The 17,773-nt window shown below is 61.9% G+C and overlaps 1 protein-coding gene across 1 annotated transcript in view; it reads left to right on the top strand.

Annotated features, from left to right (window-relative positions):
• Positions 1 to 567: 567 nt before the first annotated feature.
• Positions 568 to 17,773, top strand: part of LOC129471059 (mucin-5AC) — a 42,755-nt gene continuing 25,549 nt past the window's right edge. The window contains 24 exon segments of the mRNA XM_063630494.1: positions 568 to 640; positions 2,574 to 2,651; positions 3,470 to 3,529; positions 3,850 to 4,111; positions 4,475 to 4,589; positions 4,898 to 4,988; positions 5,835 to 5,944; positions 6,058 to 6,271; positions 6,359 to 6,484; positions 7,000 to 7,117; positions 7,317 to 7,455; positions 8,684 to 8,794; positions 9,287 to 9,356; positions 9,446 to 9,583; positions 9,666 to 9,830; positions 12,471 to 12,565; positions 14,180 to 14,306; positions 14,565 to 14,820; positions 14,901 to 14,953; positions 16,261 to 16,361; positions 16,624 to 16,775; positions 17,041 to 17,179; positions 17,344 to 17,457; positions 17,567 to 17,746. Coding sequence (XP_063486564.1) covers positions 568 to 640; positions 2,574 to 2,651; positions 3,470 to 3,529; positions 3,850 to 4,111; positions 4,475 to 4,589; positions 4,898 to 4,988; positions 5,835 to 5,944; positions 6,058 to 6,271; positions 6,359 to 6,484; positions 7,000 to 7,117; positions 7,317 to 7,455; positions 8,684 to 8,794; positions 9,287 to 9,356; positions 9,446 to 9,583; positions 9,666 to 9,830; positions 12,471 to 12,565; positions 14,180 to 14,306; positions 14,565 to 14,820; positions 14,901 to 14,953; positions 16,261 to 16,361; positions 16,624 to 16,775; positions 17,041 to 17,179; positions 17,344 to 17,457; positions 17,567 to 17,746 — 3,087 coding nt within the window.

Raw genomic sequence — 17,773 nt, 5'->3', positions numbered from 1 at the left:
AATAAGGAGATTGGGACGGGGCTGGGGCTGGCCTCTCCCTCCCAGGCAGCCACACATTCCCCAGCCAAGGTCGGCAGCTCCACTGCCCATGTAGAGGGTCCAACCAGGAGGTCAGCCATGGGAGGAATGGCAGGAAAGGGAAAGGCTGGGCTGGGTCCCCCGTCCTGCTGCAGAGAGATTAGTGTCAAAGAGGTGCCTTAAGGCTGTTCTGAGCACTCACTTCTCGGCACCGGGAACTCACAGGCTGCCGGGCATGGCACGGTGCCCAGGGAGAGTCTAGGGTGGGGTATGTGGGGAGGACCCCTGTAGGCCAGGGCTTGGGGGGGCCCTCGGAAACTGGGCTCTACCCGGCTGACACACCCATCTCCGCCTGCCACCGGCCGCTGGCCAGCCCGCAGTGAGCACCCACTGTTTACTTGGGTGAGGGGGAACCACAGGCCCCGCCCTGCCCACCCACGTGAAGCACGGGGCCGGAGCCAGCTCTGGGGCTACAAAAGGCTCCTACCACCTTGGGTCCCTCCTCAGAGGCTGCCAAGGGACAGGGCACTCTTCCCCGCTGTCCACACGATGAGTGTTGGCCGGAGGAAGCTGGCCCCGCTCTGGGCCCTGGCTCTCGCTCTGGCCTGCACCCGGCACACAGGTATGGCTTGGCCCCTGGCCGCTCTACTGGTCCTGGGTGGTGTGGTACTGAGTGGGCCTCAGGCAGCTCAGGCTTTGCCCTGGGTTCTGGGCCGGCTGCATGTGCCATGAATGGCTCCCAGCAGCATAGCCCCTGCCTGTGGCCTGGCCACCGATGAGCAGTTTCCCGTTGTGGGGTTGGGAAGGGATCTCTGGGCTTCGGGGACCTGAGGCTAGGCCATTCCCTGAGGCAGGGAAGTAGGAGCTCAGGTCTCTGGCTTTCCCTCCTGGCCTGGATCCCTGCACCTGTCCCTAACAGCCGACAGCGCCCGGCCCATGGTATCTCCAGCTGCTCATGGCCCCTGCTGGGCCTGGTCAGGGCATCAGCCCCAGGCACCTGCCCTTGCACACCCCACACGTGCCCAGTTCACCAGCTCACGTTCCCTGTCTGGGCCTCAATGGGGGTCTCCTGTGGGGGGGTCTCAGCCTCTGAGCGGGGATGTGATGGTGAGGTCCACAGGGGAACCATCTCACCCCTGGCCTGAGGCGAAGAGGGTGATGGGGGAGGCTCCAGGTCCTGTGGTCTGGACTGCCCCTTGCTGGGCCAGCAGTTCCCTTCCTCTGCTTCTGAGGGACACCTGGGCCCGGGTCTGCTGGTGACCCTGTGCCCCCATGGGGTAATGCCTGGGGTTGGAAGGGGGTGGGCGCTCCTGGAACAGCAGGGCAGGGACCTCAGCACTGCCGAGACAGCCACATGGCCCAACCAGGTCCCTCACTCAGCCCTGTCCCCAGCCTCTGGCCCTCTGCCAGGCAGTCTCAGAGCAAGAAGAACCCTCTCCCGGTATCTCCGTGCCGCCCTCCGCTGTGGCCTAGTCGGACTCTGCCCCGCCATCCCTCGTCTGTACCACCCTCATCTCAGAAGCAGGAATTCTCTCCCGGGGCTGCTCCCAGGAGAGGGCGGGGCTGGGGGGGCCTGAGGGGGCTCAGAAGGTGGGGGCAGGCCTGTGCCGGGACTAGGTAAGTGAGGCTCAGGCTGTCATCTCCGTCTCCCCCACGAGGCTTGCAGATGCTAACGCCCCCTCCGCCCACTGACGGATTTGATGCACTGGGCCCCACTGGGGGCAGAGGGTGTGGGGGAGAGGGGGGTCTCCCAGCCTGGCCTGAGGACCCCTACGCCGGTTGCGGGAACTGGAAAGCTGGGTCTGGGGTGCAGGCGAATCAACAGCTTTCCCCAAGACGCCTCTCTGCAGGGTCCTGGGCTGGGCCGGGCGCCCCTCCCACCATACTGGTGCTGTGCAGGTCTGTGCAGGGCTGTGTGGGGCTGGGGTCCGGTCCCACCATGCTGGCGCTGTGCGGGGCTGTACGGGGCTGTGCCGGGCTGGGTTCTGGTCCCATCATGCTGATTCTATGCAGGGCTGTGTGGGGCTGGGCAGGGCTGAAATCTGGTGACATTCTGCACATTGGCACAGTATCTATGGACCCTGGAGATCAGCCTCCTGCAGGGTCTACTGCTTGTAGGGAGGCAGGGTCCTCCAGGTGGTCTTGGGGCCGACCCCTCCCATGCCTTTGACTGCTCCAGCCCCTCAGTGGGATCACTGTACTGGACAGGGGTCCCGAACGTGGGAGCGTGGAGGCCAGGGCCTGGCATGCTCGGCAGTGAGTGGGAATGAATAGATGGGGATGCCAGATCGGGGCGAAGGGTCCTGATGCCATCTGCTCCATGGGGCCAGGCTGAGGGGATGCTCCTGGAGGGTCTGGGCTCAGAATTCTGACTCACAAGGACAGAGGCCCCCTAGGACCCCCAACCCAGCACAGAGAGAGCCCTCGCACGGGCCACCCCCACGCACTGTGGCCTCCCGTCCCTCTGGTGTCCATGCTGCATCTATGGCCGCAGCCCAGCCTGAGCCCCCTCAGCCACTCTGCATCTGGGCTCAGCCCCCCTCCTCTTTCTGCAGGCCATGCCCAGGATGGCTCCTCCGAATCCAGCTACAAGCACCACTCCGCCCTCTCTCCTATCGCCCAGGGGCCCGGCGGTGAGTCTGAGCATCCAGCCCCCACCCTAAGCCTGTCAGATTCCACCCTCCACTGCATGGCACGGCCCCCAGGGCCACTGGTCTTAGGGTGGCTCCCCAGCTGGCCACCGCTGAGGACCAAACCTGGGGGGGACAGGAGGACACCCCCATGCCCATGGCCCTGGTCAGTCACACTACCTGCCTCTCCCTGCAGTGCTCAGGCTCTGAAGGAGCTGCAGGGCGGGGCAGACTGGCAGTGCCCATGTCCCGTGGGAGCCGGTCACCCCCTGGGGATCTGGAGCTGTGTCCTGCCTCCGTGTCCCCCCATTCACCTCCTGATGCTTCAGCAACGCGGGGCATCTCGCTTGGCCGTTCCCATGTGGCTCGTGCTAGCGGGAGCCCGTGGAGGCCCAGCAGCCCTGGCAGAGGCGGGGCAGGCGAGGGCAGCCAGGGCAGGGGGCTTCGGGTAAACTCTCAGATTGCATTTCTCCAAATCGGGCCAGACATGCCTAATCTCAGCACCTAAGAGATTGTCTTGAGTTGCCGATGCAGACTCAGGTTCTGAGGCCCACGGGCGTGTGAGAGCTGGCAGCCCCTGGGGGCTTCTTCCTGGTGACAGCCGGGAGGAATTAGAAAGTCACCGAACGCAGGGTGTGTGGCCACAAGCACACAACGTGCAGATGGTGGGTGGGTGGGAGGGGACCCAACGCGCAGCAGAACCCAGAGTCGGCTTCGGAGCCAGGAGCGGGGACCTGCTGACTCTGGAAGGTCTCCTCTGGCTGTGGAGCCCCGCCCCACCTGGGGCCGCGCCTGCATCCTACCAGCCCCTGTCTCCGCAGGGGTCCCGCTCCGTGGGATGACTGTCTTCCCATCTCTGAGGACCATCCCTGTGGTACGAGGTGAGTGGAGCCCGGAGGCCTGGGTGGGGAAGGGGCATAGCTTTGCTGAGCTCCTCGCTCAGGCCTGGAGGTGCCAGGTGGAGAGGGGCCCCAGCTTTCTGGGTGGCCAATGGGTGGGTATTGGAGCCAGAGGGCCCAGCACCTCCCTGCACAAGTTTCTGGGACTTCCCAGATGCAGGAAGGACCCCTGGGTGCCCTGTCCAGGGCAGCAGCACCTCCTGCAGGACCCTGGGGAGGGGCAGGAGGTACAGGGCAGGGGCAGGGGGTGCAGGGCGAGGACGAGGGCGACGCCCCCAAACGCCATGCTGCTTCCACCGCAGCCTCCAACCCGGCGCACAACGGGCGGGTGTGCAGCACCTGGGGCAACTTCCACTACAAGACCTTCGACGGCGACGTCTTCCGCTTCCCCGGCCTCTGCAACTACGTGTTCTCTGAGCACTGTGGCGCCGCCTACGAGGACTTCAACATCCAGCTACGCCGCAGCCAGGAGTCAGCAGCCCCCACGCTGAGCAGGATCCTCATGAAGGTGGACGGCGTGGTCATCCAGCTGACCAAGGGCTCCGTCCTGGTCAACGGCCGCCCGTGAGTCTGGGCTCTGGGATGGTGGGGGCCACGTGGTGTGTGGGATGGCATTTCCGGGTGGTCACGAGGCTTCGCAGTCCTGGGAGGGATGTGGACTTCTCAGGAAGCCCCTGAGAGCGGAGCTGGACGTGGGCCCTCCCTCATCCCTCGAGTGGCCCACCTGCCCCTCCTGGGATCCCCAGGCTCTTATTCTGACCCTTCCTAGCTCCTTGTGACCCCAGAACTCCAGAGGTCAATGTCCCCATCCCAGACGCAACTTCACAGTCACGATGACCGTGTCACATTTGCGACTGCAGGCATCTGCCCTGCCTGGGGTCTCTCCTCACTGTGCTCCAAGCCCCTCAGCCCTGCCTTCCTCTGCAGGGTCCTGCTGCCCTTCAGCCAGTCTGGGGTCCTCATTCAGCAGAGCAGTAGCTACACCAAGGTGGAGGCCAGGCTGGGCCTTGTCCTCATGTGGAACCACGATGACAGCCTGCTGGTGAGGCTGGGTGGGGGTGTCCCAGTGTGCAACTCCAGCCCCCGAGGGCCAGCCTGCTCCCACAGCCTCTCCAGAGAGGGTAGAAGGTGCCCTGGGCCCAGTCAGGGTCAGACTCCACCCCACACAGCAGGCAAGAACAGGCGCCCAGACACCAATGGTGTCTCGGGGTCTGTGCCCCCAGGATGGAGCCTGCTTTCGGGGGTGTCTCTTCTGTGGGCGTCAGTGCATCCTCGGAAATCTCAGGCTCGAGCCTCATCGGCCCATCTGCCCCTGGTGGGGATGCGCATCTGATGTCTCTCCCATTGCAGCTGGAGCTGGACGCCAAATACGCCAACAAGACCTGTGGGCTCTGTGGGGACTTCAACGGGATGCCCGTGGTCAGCGAGCTCCTCTCCCACAGTAAGGCCCCACGGCGCCATCAGCCCCTCCCTCAGTGTCCCCTGGGGGCTCAGTGTTGTGTGCACACACACCCTCCGACACTGCGGGCACACACATGCACAGATGCACGGATGCAGCTGCCCTCCCTCCCAGCACAGCACACGTGTGCACACATGCGATCCCGCAAAGCTGGCCTGTCTCAGGGGTGCAGGTAGGGAGCAAATCACCCATTGGGCCCCTTGGTCCGTGTGGCTGCTCTGGGTGGTGACCCCTGACTGAACGCTCTCTCCTGAAATGACAGACCTGCCTCCCTCTTGGTCTTTGAGTCTCTGCCACCAGGCAGTGGCCTTGCAAATGTGACCTGCACCAGCCAAGGCCCCACTCCCCACCTCTGCCTGCCAGGCCCATGAAGCCCCATACAAGCCCCGAGTACAGGGTGTCCCTCTGTGGGGAACTGAGTCTGCCTGAGTCTGCCTGGGTGTCCAGCAGCCCTTGGTGAGGCAGGCCCAGTGCTGGGTTGGCTGGGTTCTGTGGACTGGGAGGTGCTCAGGCTCCAGCCAGCCTGGCAGGAGAAGACCAGGGTCCTGGGTCAGTTGAGGCCTCAGCTGGCGGCACCCTGTGGCCCGGACACCAACCTCCTGGGCTGTTTCTCCCCATCATTCCAGACCCCCTGAGGGTCCCAGCAGCATGCATGGGGTGGCCAAGCATGTGCAGTCGGGACAACTCAGGCATCCGGAGGGGGCAGGAGCCACCGATGGCCCTCCTAACCCCACCCCAGGGACCCGGCCCTGGGGGCTCTGCTGCTCGGGTGCTGGGCTGACGGGTACCGGGACCTTCAGGCAGAGCCCGCCTCTGTGCTTGCCGCAGACACCAAGCTGACACCCATGGAGTTCGGGAACCTGCAGAAGATGGACGACCCCACGGAGCAGTGTCAGGACCCTGTCCCTGAACCCCCGAGGAACTGCTCCACTGGCTTTGTAAGCCTTGGAGGGAACAGAGGGCCCGGCAGGTTGAGGAGGAGGGGTTGTGAGCCTGGGAACCGGTCCAGACCCCCCACGAGGACTCAGACGGGCCGTGGCCTTTGTCCCAGGGCATCTGCGAGGAGCTCCTGCATGGCCAGCTGTTCTCTGGCTGCGTGGCCCTGGTGGACGTCGGCAGCTACCTGGAGGCCTGCAGGCAGGACCTCTGCTTCTGCGAAGACACCGACCCGCTCAGCTGCGTCTGCCACACCCTCGCTGAGTACTCCCGGCAGTGCGCCCACGCAGGGGGGCTGCCCCAGGACTGGCGGGGCCCTGACCTCTGCCGTGAGTGTCCCGGCCCCCTGTCCCCCAACCCCTCTGGCAGGGAGGGGCGGGGCGGGCGGACGTGAGCCGTCTCTCTGCCTCCCGCAGCCCAGAAGTGCCCCAACAATATGCAGTACCACGAGTGCCGCTCCCCCTGTGCAGACACCTGCTCCAACCAGGAGCACTCCCGGGCCTGCGAGGACCACTGTGTGGCCGGCTGCTTCTGCCCTGAGGGTGAGGCTCCCCCGCCCCTGGGAAGCACAGGTGCACCCTGGGAAGTAGGGGGCTGTGCTCCCATGGCCAAGCCTCCAAAGAAGGACCCCAGTCCTAGTGTCCCGGCCCCTGAGGCTGGCTGAGGCCCCTGTCCTGGGACCCTGAGGCTGGCTGAGGCCCCTGTCCCAAGGTGTCCCAGGCCCCTGAGGCTGGGGGAGGACCCTGTCCTGGGACCCTGAGGCTGGCTGAGGCCCCTGTCCCAAGGTGTCCCAGGCCCCTGAGGCTGGGGGAGGACCCTGTCCTGGGACCCTGAGGCTGGCTGAGGCCCCTGTCCCAAGGTGTCCCAGGCCCCTGAGGCTGGCTGAGGCCCCTGTCCTGGGACCCTGAGGCTGGCTGATGCCCGTGGCCCGAGGTGTCCCAGGCCCCTGAGGCTGGCTGAGGCCCCAGCTCGCTGTAGGGCCGCCATGTTGTTCCCCTGCAACACCCACCACGTGGACACAGCAGGCGCCCGTCATAGGCCTGCCTGACTCCTGCAGGGATGGTGCTTGATGACATTGGCCAGACCGGCTGTGTCCCTGCGTCAAAGTGTGCCTGTGTCTACAATGGGGCCGCCTATGCTCCGGGGGCCACCTATTCCACAGACTGCGCCAACTGGTAGGTCCTGGCCCCCCCTCCAGGCCCCCAGGATGTGCTATGGGACAGACCCGCTGGGGGCTGCGACCCAGGCTGGCAGGTGCCCTCGACTGGGCTGCAGTGTAGGCAGGCCTGGGTGAAACCCGGTCAGCCTCCTGACACGGAGGCTGGAGGCTGGTCTCCTGGGGCCGGCACCCACGTGGCACCGTCTCGCTCTCAGCACCTGCTCCGGAGGCCAGTGGAGCTGTCAGGAAGTTCCGTGCCCAGGTACCTGCTCTGTGCTTGGAGGTGCCCACTTCTCGACGTTTGACGAGAGGCAATACACGGTGCACGGGGACTGCAGCTATGTGCTGACCAAGGTACGGCCTCGCTGCCTGGGGGGCTTGCCGGACAGAGGGGGCCCACGGCCAGCCTCCCACAGGCTCCCCCAGCTCAGCTGCCTGTCATTGCTGCCCCTAGGGTGACCCTTGGGGGTCCCCGATGGTGAGCCCTCAAGGAAGCCCTCCAGCTCCCCAGTGCTATTCCCCACAGGGCCATGAAGGCTGCAGATCAGGCCTCCAGCACCCACCCAGCACTGGGCCCTCTGCACCTTGGGCTGTTTATTTAACAGACTTTACTGTTGAGAATAGTTTTAGGTTTACAAAGAAATTGAGCACAAAGTACTCCTGCCCCAACACACAGTCTCCCCTAATGAGACGCCGCACCCGATACACAGTCTCCCAGATGAGACCCCGCACCTGACACACAGTCTCCCAGATGAGACCCTGCACCCGATACACAGTCTCTCCCAGATGAGACCCCGCACCTGACACACAGTCTCCCAGATGAGACCCTGCACCTGACACACAGTCTCTCCCAGATGAGACCCTGCACCCGATACACAGTCTCTCCCAGATGAGACCCCGCACCTGACACACAGTCTCTCCCAGATGAGACCCCGCACCTGACACACAGTCTCTCCCAGATGAGACCCTGCACCCGACACACTGTCTCTCCCAGATGAGACCCTGCACCCGACACACTGTCTCTCCCAGATGAGACCCTGCACCTGACACACTGTCTCCCAGGTGAGACCCTGCACCCGACACAGTCTCCCCAAGATGAGACCCTGCACTAGGGTGGAGGCTGCACTGGCACCCTCACCTCCCAGGTCATGGTTGACAATGGGGCCCCTCGTGGTGATGAAATTCCACAGGTTAGGACAGATGTGCAGTGTCTTGTTCCTGCCAGGCAGTTTCACGCAGACGGCTCCACTGCCCTCAAACCCCTTGGAGCTCGGCCTCCTCACCCCTCTCTCGCCCAGCCCCTGGCAGCCGCTGGCATTTGCACCTTCTGAGTGCTGTCTTTCCCAGAGGGTCCTGTAGTTGGCGTTGCAGAGTGTGGCCTCCCCAGGGTGCATGCAGATTTCTCTGTGTGCCTGGGTGTCCACACCTGGGGGGCCTCCTAGCACACCTCCCTCTTGGGGACTGGGATGGTGGAGTGGGGGTTTCTAGTGAGGGTGAGGAGCACAGCCCGGTGGAGGGGCAGGGCCAGGCGGGCTGGGCGTTGGATGGAGTGTGAGGACCCCTGGTGTGTCCTGTTCCGCAGCCCTGTGACAGCAGTGCCTTCACTGTACTGGCTGAGCTGCGCAGGTGTGGGCTGACGGACAGCGAGACCTGCCTGAAGAGCGTGACACTGAGCCTGGACGGGGCACAGACGGTGAGCGGAGCCTGGCAGGGCAAACCCTGGGAAGGGGGAGGGGCCTGTCTCTTCTGCAAGTCACCTCTGCCCAAGCCCTTCATCCCTGGCGTGAACAGCGAGAGGTGGGGACCCTCCAGCAACACTGGCTGTGTCCATTACTTATGAGTCCACGTGACTGTCCGTAAAGGGCCGGGCCGCCCGGGCTGCCATACCTGACCCGAGGGACCCCAGGAAGGAGGGACTGGGGCCCTCCTCCGCATCTGCGGCCAGCATGGCTTCTCCACTGAAGTCAATTTATGTTTAGTTAATAACTTTGGTTTTTACTGAAGAATAAAAAGCACGGTCCTCACAGAAAATTGAGAAAATCAGGGCAAGCACAAGGCCACCTTGTAGGACCCACAGCCACAGGGTAAGGCCTCCCAGGCACCTGTAGGCACATTTCACAGCCTCCGTGGGGCTGAGGTGCCGCAAGCCTGCCCCGTGCTCACTCGTCTGTCTGGCTGCCCTCAGGTGGTGGTGATCAAGGCCAGCGGGGAGGTGTTCCTGAACCAGATCTACACCCAGCTGCCCATCTCTGCAGGTGAGGGCGGCAGCCTCCTCCCCACCCTGGGGCTGCCTGGGGTCCCGCCCCACATCCCCCAGCAAGACCCTTGTCCTTTGTGTCCCCAGCCAATGTCACCATCTTCAGACCCTCAACCTTCTTCATCATCGCCCAGACCAGCCTGGGCCTGCAGCTGAACCTGCAGCTGGTGCCCACCATGCAGCTGTTCGTGCGGCTGGCGCCCAAGCTCCGCGGGCAGACCTGCGGTAAGAGGGCTGCCTTCGGGGCCCGGAGCCCACCCACTCTGGCCGGGGCACATGGTCCTCAACCTGCCTAACCCGCCCCCAGGTCTCTGTGGGAACTTCAACAGCATCCAGGCCGATGACTTCCGGACCCTCAGTGGGGTGGTGGAGGCCACGGCCGCGGCCTTCTTCAACACCTTCAAGACCCAGGCCGCCTGCCCCAACATCAGGAACAGCTTCGAGGACCCCTGCTCCCTGAGCGTGGAGAATGGTACGTGTGTCCACGGCTCGCCTCTGTGCTGGCCGCCTGGCACTGGTTCATCTGCTTCCATTTGGTGCTGCAGGCAGCGAGGCCGGCCCTGTGTGTGCCTGTGAGCTGGGTGGGGTGGCTCACGAAAGGGCCCAAGGACAGGCTCATGGTGGGCACCTACCCCGGCTTATGTGGAGCTTCAGGAATATGGCGAACCTGCTTCAGGGTCAAAGAAACAGTGCAAGTCTCTGTGGGTCGACATCGGCCCTCACTGCCTAGCCCTGCACAGGATGGGGTGGTGGGGACGTGGGGAATGGATTCACCCACTCACCCACTCACCCACCCATTCACCCATTCACTCACTCACCCACTAACCCACTCACCCTTTCACCCATTCACTCACTCACTCACTCACTCACCCACTCACCGACTTAACCATTCACTCACCCATTCACCCACTCACTCACCCACTCACCCACCCATTCACCCATTCACTCACCCACTCACTCACTCACCCACTCACTCACCCACTCACTCACCCACTCACCCACTCACCCACTCACCCACTCACCTACTCACTCACTCACCCACTCACTCACCCATTCACCCACTCACTCACCCACTCACCCACTCAACCTTTCACTTGCCCATTCGCCCATTCACCCACTCACCCACTCACCCACTCACTCACCCACTCACCCACTCACTCACCCACTCACCCACTCACTCACCCACTCACTCACCCACTCACCCACTCACTCACCCACTCACTCACCCACTCACCCACTCACCCACTCACTCACCCACTCACCCACCCATTCACTCACCCACTCACCCACTCACCCATTCACCCACTCACCCACTCACCCACTCAACCATTCACTCCCTCACCCACTCACCCACTCACTCACCCACTCACCCATTCATCCATTCACCCACCCATTCAGCCACTCACCCACTCACCCATTCACCCACTCACCTACTCACCCACTCACCCATTCACCCATTCACCCACTCACCCACTCACTCACCCACTCCCCCATTCACCCACTAACCTACTCACTCACTCACCCACTCACTCACCCATTCACCCACTCACTCACCCATTCAACCACTCACTCACCCACTCACCCACTCAACCACTCACTCACTCACGTACCCACTCACTCACTCAGTCACTTGCCTCACTCACTCATCCACTCACTCACCCATTCACCCATTCACCCACTCACTCACCCACTCACTCACCTCACTCACTCACCTACTCACCCATTCACCCACTCACTCACTCACATAACTCACTCACTCACCCACTCACTCACCCACCCATTCACCCACTCACCTACTCAATGACTCACCCACTCACTCACCCACTCACCCATTCACCCACTCATCTACTTACCCACTCACCCACTCACCTACCCACCCACTCACCCATTCACCCACTCACCCACTCACCCACTCACTCACCCACTCGCCCATTCACCCACTCATCCACTCAACCACCCACTCACCCACTCACCTACTCACTCACCCACTCAACAATTCATTCACTCACTCACCCATTCACCCACTCAACCACTCACCCATTCACCCACTCACCCACTCACCCATTCACTCACTTACTCAACAATTCATTCACTCACCCATTCACCCACTCACCCACTCAACCACTCACCCATTCACCCACTCACCCATTCACTCACCCACTCAACAATTCATTCACTCACTCACCCATTCACCCACTCACCCACTCAACCACCCACTCACCCACTCACCTACTCACTCACCGACTCACCCATTCACCCACTCACCCACTCACTCACCCACTCACCCACTCAACCACCCACTCACCCACTCACCCACTCAACCATTCACTCACCCATTCGCCCACTCATCCACTCACTCACCCACTCACCCACTCAACCATTCACTCACTCACTCACCCATTCACCCACTCACCCACTCAACTACCCACTCAGCCACACACTCACCCATTCACCCACTCACCCACTCACTCACCCACTCAACCATTCACTCACTCACTCACTCACCCATTCACCCATTCGCCCACTCATCTACTCACTCATCTACCCACTCACTCACTCACTCATCCACCCACTTACCCACCCACTCACTCACTCATCCACCCACTCACCCACCCACTCACTCTCTCATTCACTCACTCACTCACTCACTCACTCACTCACTCACTCAGTCATTCACTTCGCCTTCAGAGCTTGGGCGCCAGCCATGGGGAGGTGGGATCCCATCTCGCTGGTTCTGGCCTCCTTCCTGCAGCCTGGGAAGCCAGGGTCCATTGAGCCCAGTGGAGGGGCCAGAAGGGCCTCGATTTGTCTGCCCACAGTGGTGGTCACTAACATCCCTGGAAGGCGGCACTGTGAGAGGCTGTGAGGGGCTGGTTGGGATATGCAGGAAACGAGAGAAGCCTCGGCTCTGGACGTTGTACCCTGTATTTGGGAGAGCTTCCCCTTGGGGAGGGCGCTGCACCACCCGGGCTGAGTGTGTAGCAGGATGAAGGGCCAAACGTCAGACTGCCCAGAGAAGCTGGCGCCCCAAACCCCACACCAGGGGCCAAGCTGGGTGGGATGAGTGTGCTGCCTGATCCTAATCCTAACCCTATCCCTCCTCTGTCCACAGAGAAGTATGCTCAGCACTGGTGCTCGCAGCTGACCGATGCTGACGGCCCCTTCAGCCGGTGCCATGCTGCCGTGAAGCCGGGCACCTACTACTCGGTAACATCTGCCACCTCTTGGCCCAGTGGGGCTCCAGCCACTGAGCCTCAAGGCTGCCTCCAGGAGGGCTGGGAGGGCACTGGGGGGCTCAGCAGGCAGGACTAACCTTTCTAGGCTGTGATGGGCACCAGGGGCTGGAACCCAGTCTGTCTGTCCAGCTCCATTCCCCACATCTCCACCCACCCATTCAGTCATTCACACATTTACCACTCACCCACACACTCACCCATTCACCTACTCACTCACCCGTTCACCCATTCACTCACCCACTCACTCACCCATTACCCATTTACCCACTCACCCATTCACTCACTCACCCACTCACCCACCCATTCACCCACTCACTCACCTGTTCACCCGTTCGCCCCCCCACTCACTCACCCATTCACTCACTCATTCACTTACTTACTCATTCACTCACTCACCCACTCGCCCTTTCACTCACTCACTCACTCATTCATTCACTTGTTTCTTCACTGACTCATTCACTCATTTACCCACACACGAATTCCTTCACCTATTCATCTACTTACTTATTCACCTATCGGCTCACTCATTTACTCACTCATTCACGAATTTCTTCACTCATTTACTCACTCACTAATTCCTTCACTTACTCATTCACTCACTCACTCGTCCACTCACTCACTCATTCCCTCATTCATTCCTTCACTCACTCATTCACTCACTAATTCCTTCACCTACTCATTCATTCACCCACTCATCCACTCGCTCACTCACTCATCCACTCACTCACTCATTCCCTCATTCATTCCTTCACTCATTCACTCATTTACTCACTCACTAATTCCTTCACCTACTCATTCATCCACTCACTCATCCACTCACTCACTCATTCCCTCATTCATTCCTTCACTCACTCATTCACTCACTAATTCCTTCACCTACTCATTCATCCACTCACTCATCCACTCACTCACTCATCCACTCATTACTCATCCACTCACTCATTCCCTCATTCATTCCTTCACTCACTCATTCACTCATTTACTGACTCACTAATTCCTTCATCTACTCATTCATCCACTCACTCATCCACTCACTCACTCATCCACTCACTCATTCCCTCATTCATTCCTTCACTCATTCACTCATTTACTCACTAATTCCTTCACCTACTCATCCACTCACTCACTCATCCGCTCACTCACTTATTTCCTCATTAATTCCTTCACTCGTTCATTAACCATGTTTATGGCATTTTTCTTGCACCTCCAGCACTATGCTAGGCCCAGGGGCTAAACTTTAGGGGTTTGTTGCCCACCTGGCCCCAGGGGCCAAATGGGAATTAGGCCAAGGCTGAGCTGATGCGCTGTGTCTGAGGCAAGCTGGGCATGGCTGGATCTGTTGGGTCACAGAGACGAAGGACCTGGTCCTCCCAGTAACTCCTGCTCTGCACAGTGGTTCTGCTCCATGACATGCCAAGCAATTCTGCTGAGGGGGTGGGATGCCTGTGAGGACTCACGGAGGGGTTGAGGCAGGAAGACCTCGGATGGGAGGACCCTGGCTGCTGGATGTGTGGCCTGCAGGGCGTGGGGGGCCACCAGGTGTGGGCTGGGGTCTCTGATGCCCCAGTGACCCCCTTCCCCGCAGAACTGCATGTTTGACACCTGCAACTGTGAGCGGAGTGAGGACTGCCTGTGCGCCGCGCTGTCCTCCTATGTGCACGCCTGTGCCGCCAAGGGCGTGCAGCTCAGCGGCTGGAGGGACGGCGTCTGCAGTGAGTGCCCGCCAAGCCCAGCCCCTTTCCCTCGCTGGGTGGCCGCGGGTCTTGGGGTGCCCCCGGTGTGCACAGGTGCTTTAAGGGCCCCCGTCCTCTGTGCTGGGCTTGAGGGCAAGGAGCGTCCAGGTCAGTGTGGCCTTGGACCTGGCCAAGGAGGGGAGGGGAGTGTAGCTGAGAGGGCTGGGCTCACTCACTGCTGGCTGCCCACCACCAGGCTGTATGTCCTGAGAATCCCCTCTTCCTGGCATCCCACAGCAAAGCCCATGACCACTTGCCCCAAGTCGATGACCTACCACTACCATGTCAGCACCTGCCAGCCCACCTGCCGCTCCCTGAGCGAGGGGGACATCACCTGCAATGTTGGCTTCATCCCCGTGGATGGCTGCATCTGTCCCGAGGGCACCTTCCTGGACGACACGGGCAAGTGTGTGCAGGCCAGCAACTGTCCCTGCTACCACAGGGGTTCCATGATCCCCAATGGGGAGTCGGTGCACGACAGCGGGGCTGTCTGGTAAGAGCTCCCGCTGTGGACTGGGGGGTCCCTGGCACCTCCTGGCCCAGGGTGAGACTCTGACCACCATCTTCTCACAGCACCTGCACGCATGGGAAGTTGAGCTGCATCGGAGGCCAAGCACCCACCCCAGGTGAGTGCCAGAAAGGAGGCACTGCGGCCCCCAGCCTCCTCATCTCCATAAGAAATCCTGAAAAATGGCTTCAGGGTTAGCCCCACCGCAAGTCAACGGGGCTGGTGGTTGTCGATCAGTTGCTCAGTGTCAGGCATGGTTTGTGCCCTCTAGGCAGCAAGGGGGAAGAAAGGAGGGTGTGGGCGCACACATGACACTCACACCCACTCATGCCCACTCATGCACGTGCTCACACACCCACTCATGCACACGCACCCCTCACCCCTTCATGCACACAGTCACACTCATGCACGTGCTCACACACCCACTCATGCACACGCACCCACTCATGCACTCACCCCCACTCGTGCACACACACCCACTCATGCACACACACCCACTCGTGCACTCACCCCCACTCATGCACTCACCCCCACTCATGCATACACACCCACTCATGCACACACCCCCACTCATGCACACACACCCACTCATGCACACACCCCCACTCATGCACACACACCCACTCATGCACACACCCCCACTCATGCACACACACCCACTCATGCACACACACCCACTAATGCACACACACCCACTCGTGCACTCACCCCCACTCATGCACACACACCCACTCATGCACACACCCCCACTCATGCACACACCCACTCGTGCACTCACCCCCACTCGTGCACACACACCCACTCATGCACACACACCCACTCGTGCACACACCCCCACTCGTGCACACACACCCACTCGTGCACACACACCCACTCGTGCACACACCCCCACTCGTGCACACACACTCACTCGTGCACACACCCCCACTCGTGCACACACACCCACTCGTGCACACACACCCACTAATGCACACACACCCACTCATGCACACACACCCACTCGTGCACTCACCCCCACTCGTGCACACACACCCACTCGTGCACACACCCCCACTCGTGCACACACACCCACTCGTGCACACACCCCCACTCGTGCACTCACCCCCACTCGTGCACACACACCCACTCATGCACACACACCCACTAATGCACACACACCCACTCATGCACACACACCCACTCGTGCACTCACCCCCACTCGTGCACACACACCCACTCGTGCACACACACCCACTCGTGCACACACACACACTCGTGCACACACACCCACTCGTGCACACACACCCACTCATGCACTCACCCCCACTCATGCACACACACCCACTCGTGCACATGCACACGGCACAGACACGTCCTCCCTGAACACACAGTTGAGGTGCTGCAGCAGCCTGTGGCTGGGCCCCCTGACGGCCCCTCCCTCCCCAGTGTGTGCTGCACCCATGGTGTTCTTCAACTGCCGCAATGCCACACCCGGGGACGCAGGGGCCGGCTGTCAGAAGAGCTGCCACACCCTGGACATGACCTGTGTAAGCCCCTGAGGACTCCCCAGTGACAGACCCTCCATCCGCCCCCACCTGCTAAGGGTGCCTGCCCCCAGGGTGGGCAGTGGTGAGCCTCCGACACACGAGGCCACGGGCTGCCCCACGTCCCGGAGGACCCCTGCCCATGTGTTCCTGGACTCCCTGGTCCTGTGGTCCCTCCACTGTGGTGCGGGTGAGCTGTCCCTGGGAGGACCTGGCAGGCCCTGTGCCCTGCCCCATCACTCAGTGGTGTCTGCTGGCCCTGCAGTACAGCCCCCAGTGTGTGCCTGGCTGCGTGTGCCCCGACGGGCTGGTGGCGGACGGCGAGGGCGGCTGCATCACTGCGGAGGACTGCCCCTGCGTGCACAACGAGGCCAGCTATGGGGCCGGCCAGACCATCCGGGTGGGCTGCAACACGTGGTATGCCAGGGGCTGAAAGCCCATGAGGGTGTCAGGCCCGGGAAACCAGAGGCCCTCCTTAAAGACAGGCGAGCCCCCAGCACAGGGGTCCTGGGAAAACGCAGGGCACAGACTCAGGGCTGGACGCCACCAGCAGCCCCAGCCAGGGAGGCCCAGTGGACACGTGTCTGTGGTGCCAGGTCCCCCTGGGGGTAGGAAGGCTGCACCCAGCCAGGCAGGAGGCATCCCTGTGTGTGCTCTAGCCTGACCCCCAGATGTCCCCCAGCACCTGTGACAGCAGGATGTGGCGGTGCACAGATGATCCCTGCCTGGCCACCTGCACCGTGTACGGGGATGGCCACTACCTCACCTTCGACGGGCAGAGCTACAGCTTCAACGGAGACTGCGAGTACACGCTGGTGCAGGTGAGCCGGCGCGTTTGGGGTCCTCACGGCGGCCCCCGTGGCCCGCAGCTGTTCACTGCCTCTCTGCGGCTGCCCCAGGGTGCACACAGGTTGTCCCCGCCTCATCCTTCTTGCGGGAAGAAGGGCAGGGCCTGCCTGGTCCTTGACGGCCTCTGCTTCCCCAGAACCACTGTGGCGGGAAAGACAGCGCCCAGGACTCCTTCCGTGTCGTCACTGAGAATGTCCCCTGCGGCACCACGGGGACCACCTGCTCCAAGGCCATCAAGATCTTCCTGGGGGTGAGCGAGGCCGGGCGGTCGCGTGCCCTCCAGGAGGCTCCCGTGGCAGCGTCTGGCCAGGTGGGCTGGGGTTCTCGCTGGGGGCCCTGAGCGACCCCTTGCTGTGCAGGGCTCCGAGCTGAAGCTGAACCACGGGAAGGTGGAGGTGATCGGGACGAACGAGAGCCAGGAGGTGCCATACACCATCCGGCAGATGGGCATCTACCTGGTGGTGGACACCGACATCGGCCTGGTGCTGCTGTGGGACAAGAAGACCAGCATCTTCATCAACCTCAGCCCCGAGTTCAAGGTGAGACCACGCCCCTCGTCCAGGCCA

Source organism: Symphalangus syndactylus, chromosome 21, assembly GCF_028878055.3.
Source record: "Symphalangus syndactylus isolate Jambi chromosome 21, NHGRI_mSymSyn1-v2.1_pri, whole genome shotgun sequence".
NCBI classification, from domain to species: Eukaryota; Metazoa; Chordata; class Mammalia; order Primates; family Hylobatidae; genus Symphalangus; species Symphalangus syndactylus.
Note: the sequence above shows the minus strand (reverse complement) of the source record. Positions and strands in the feature narration are given on the sequence as shown.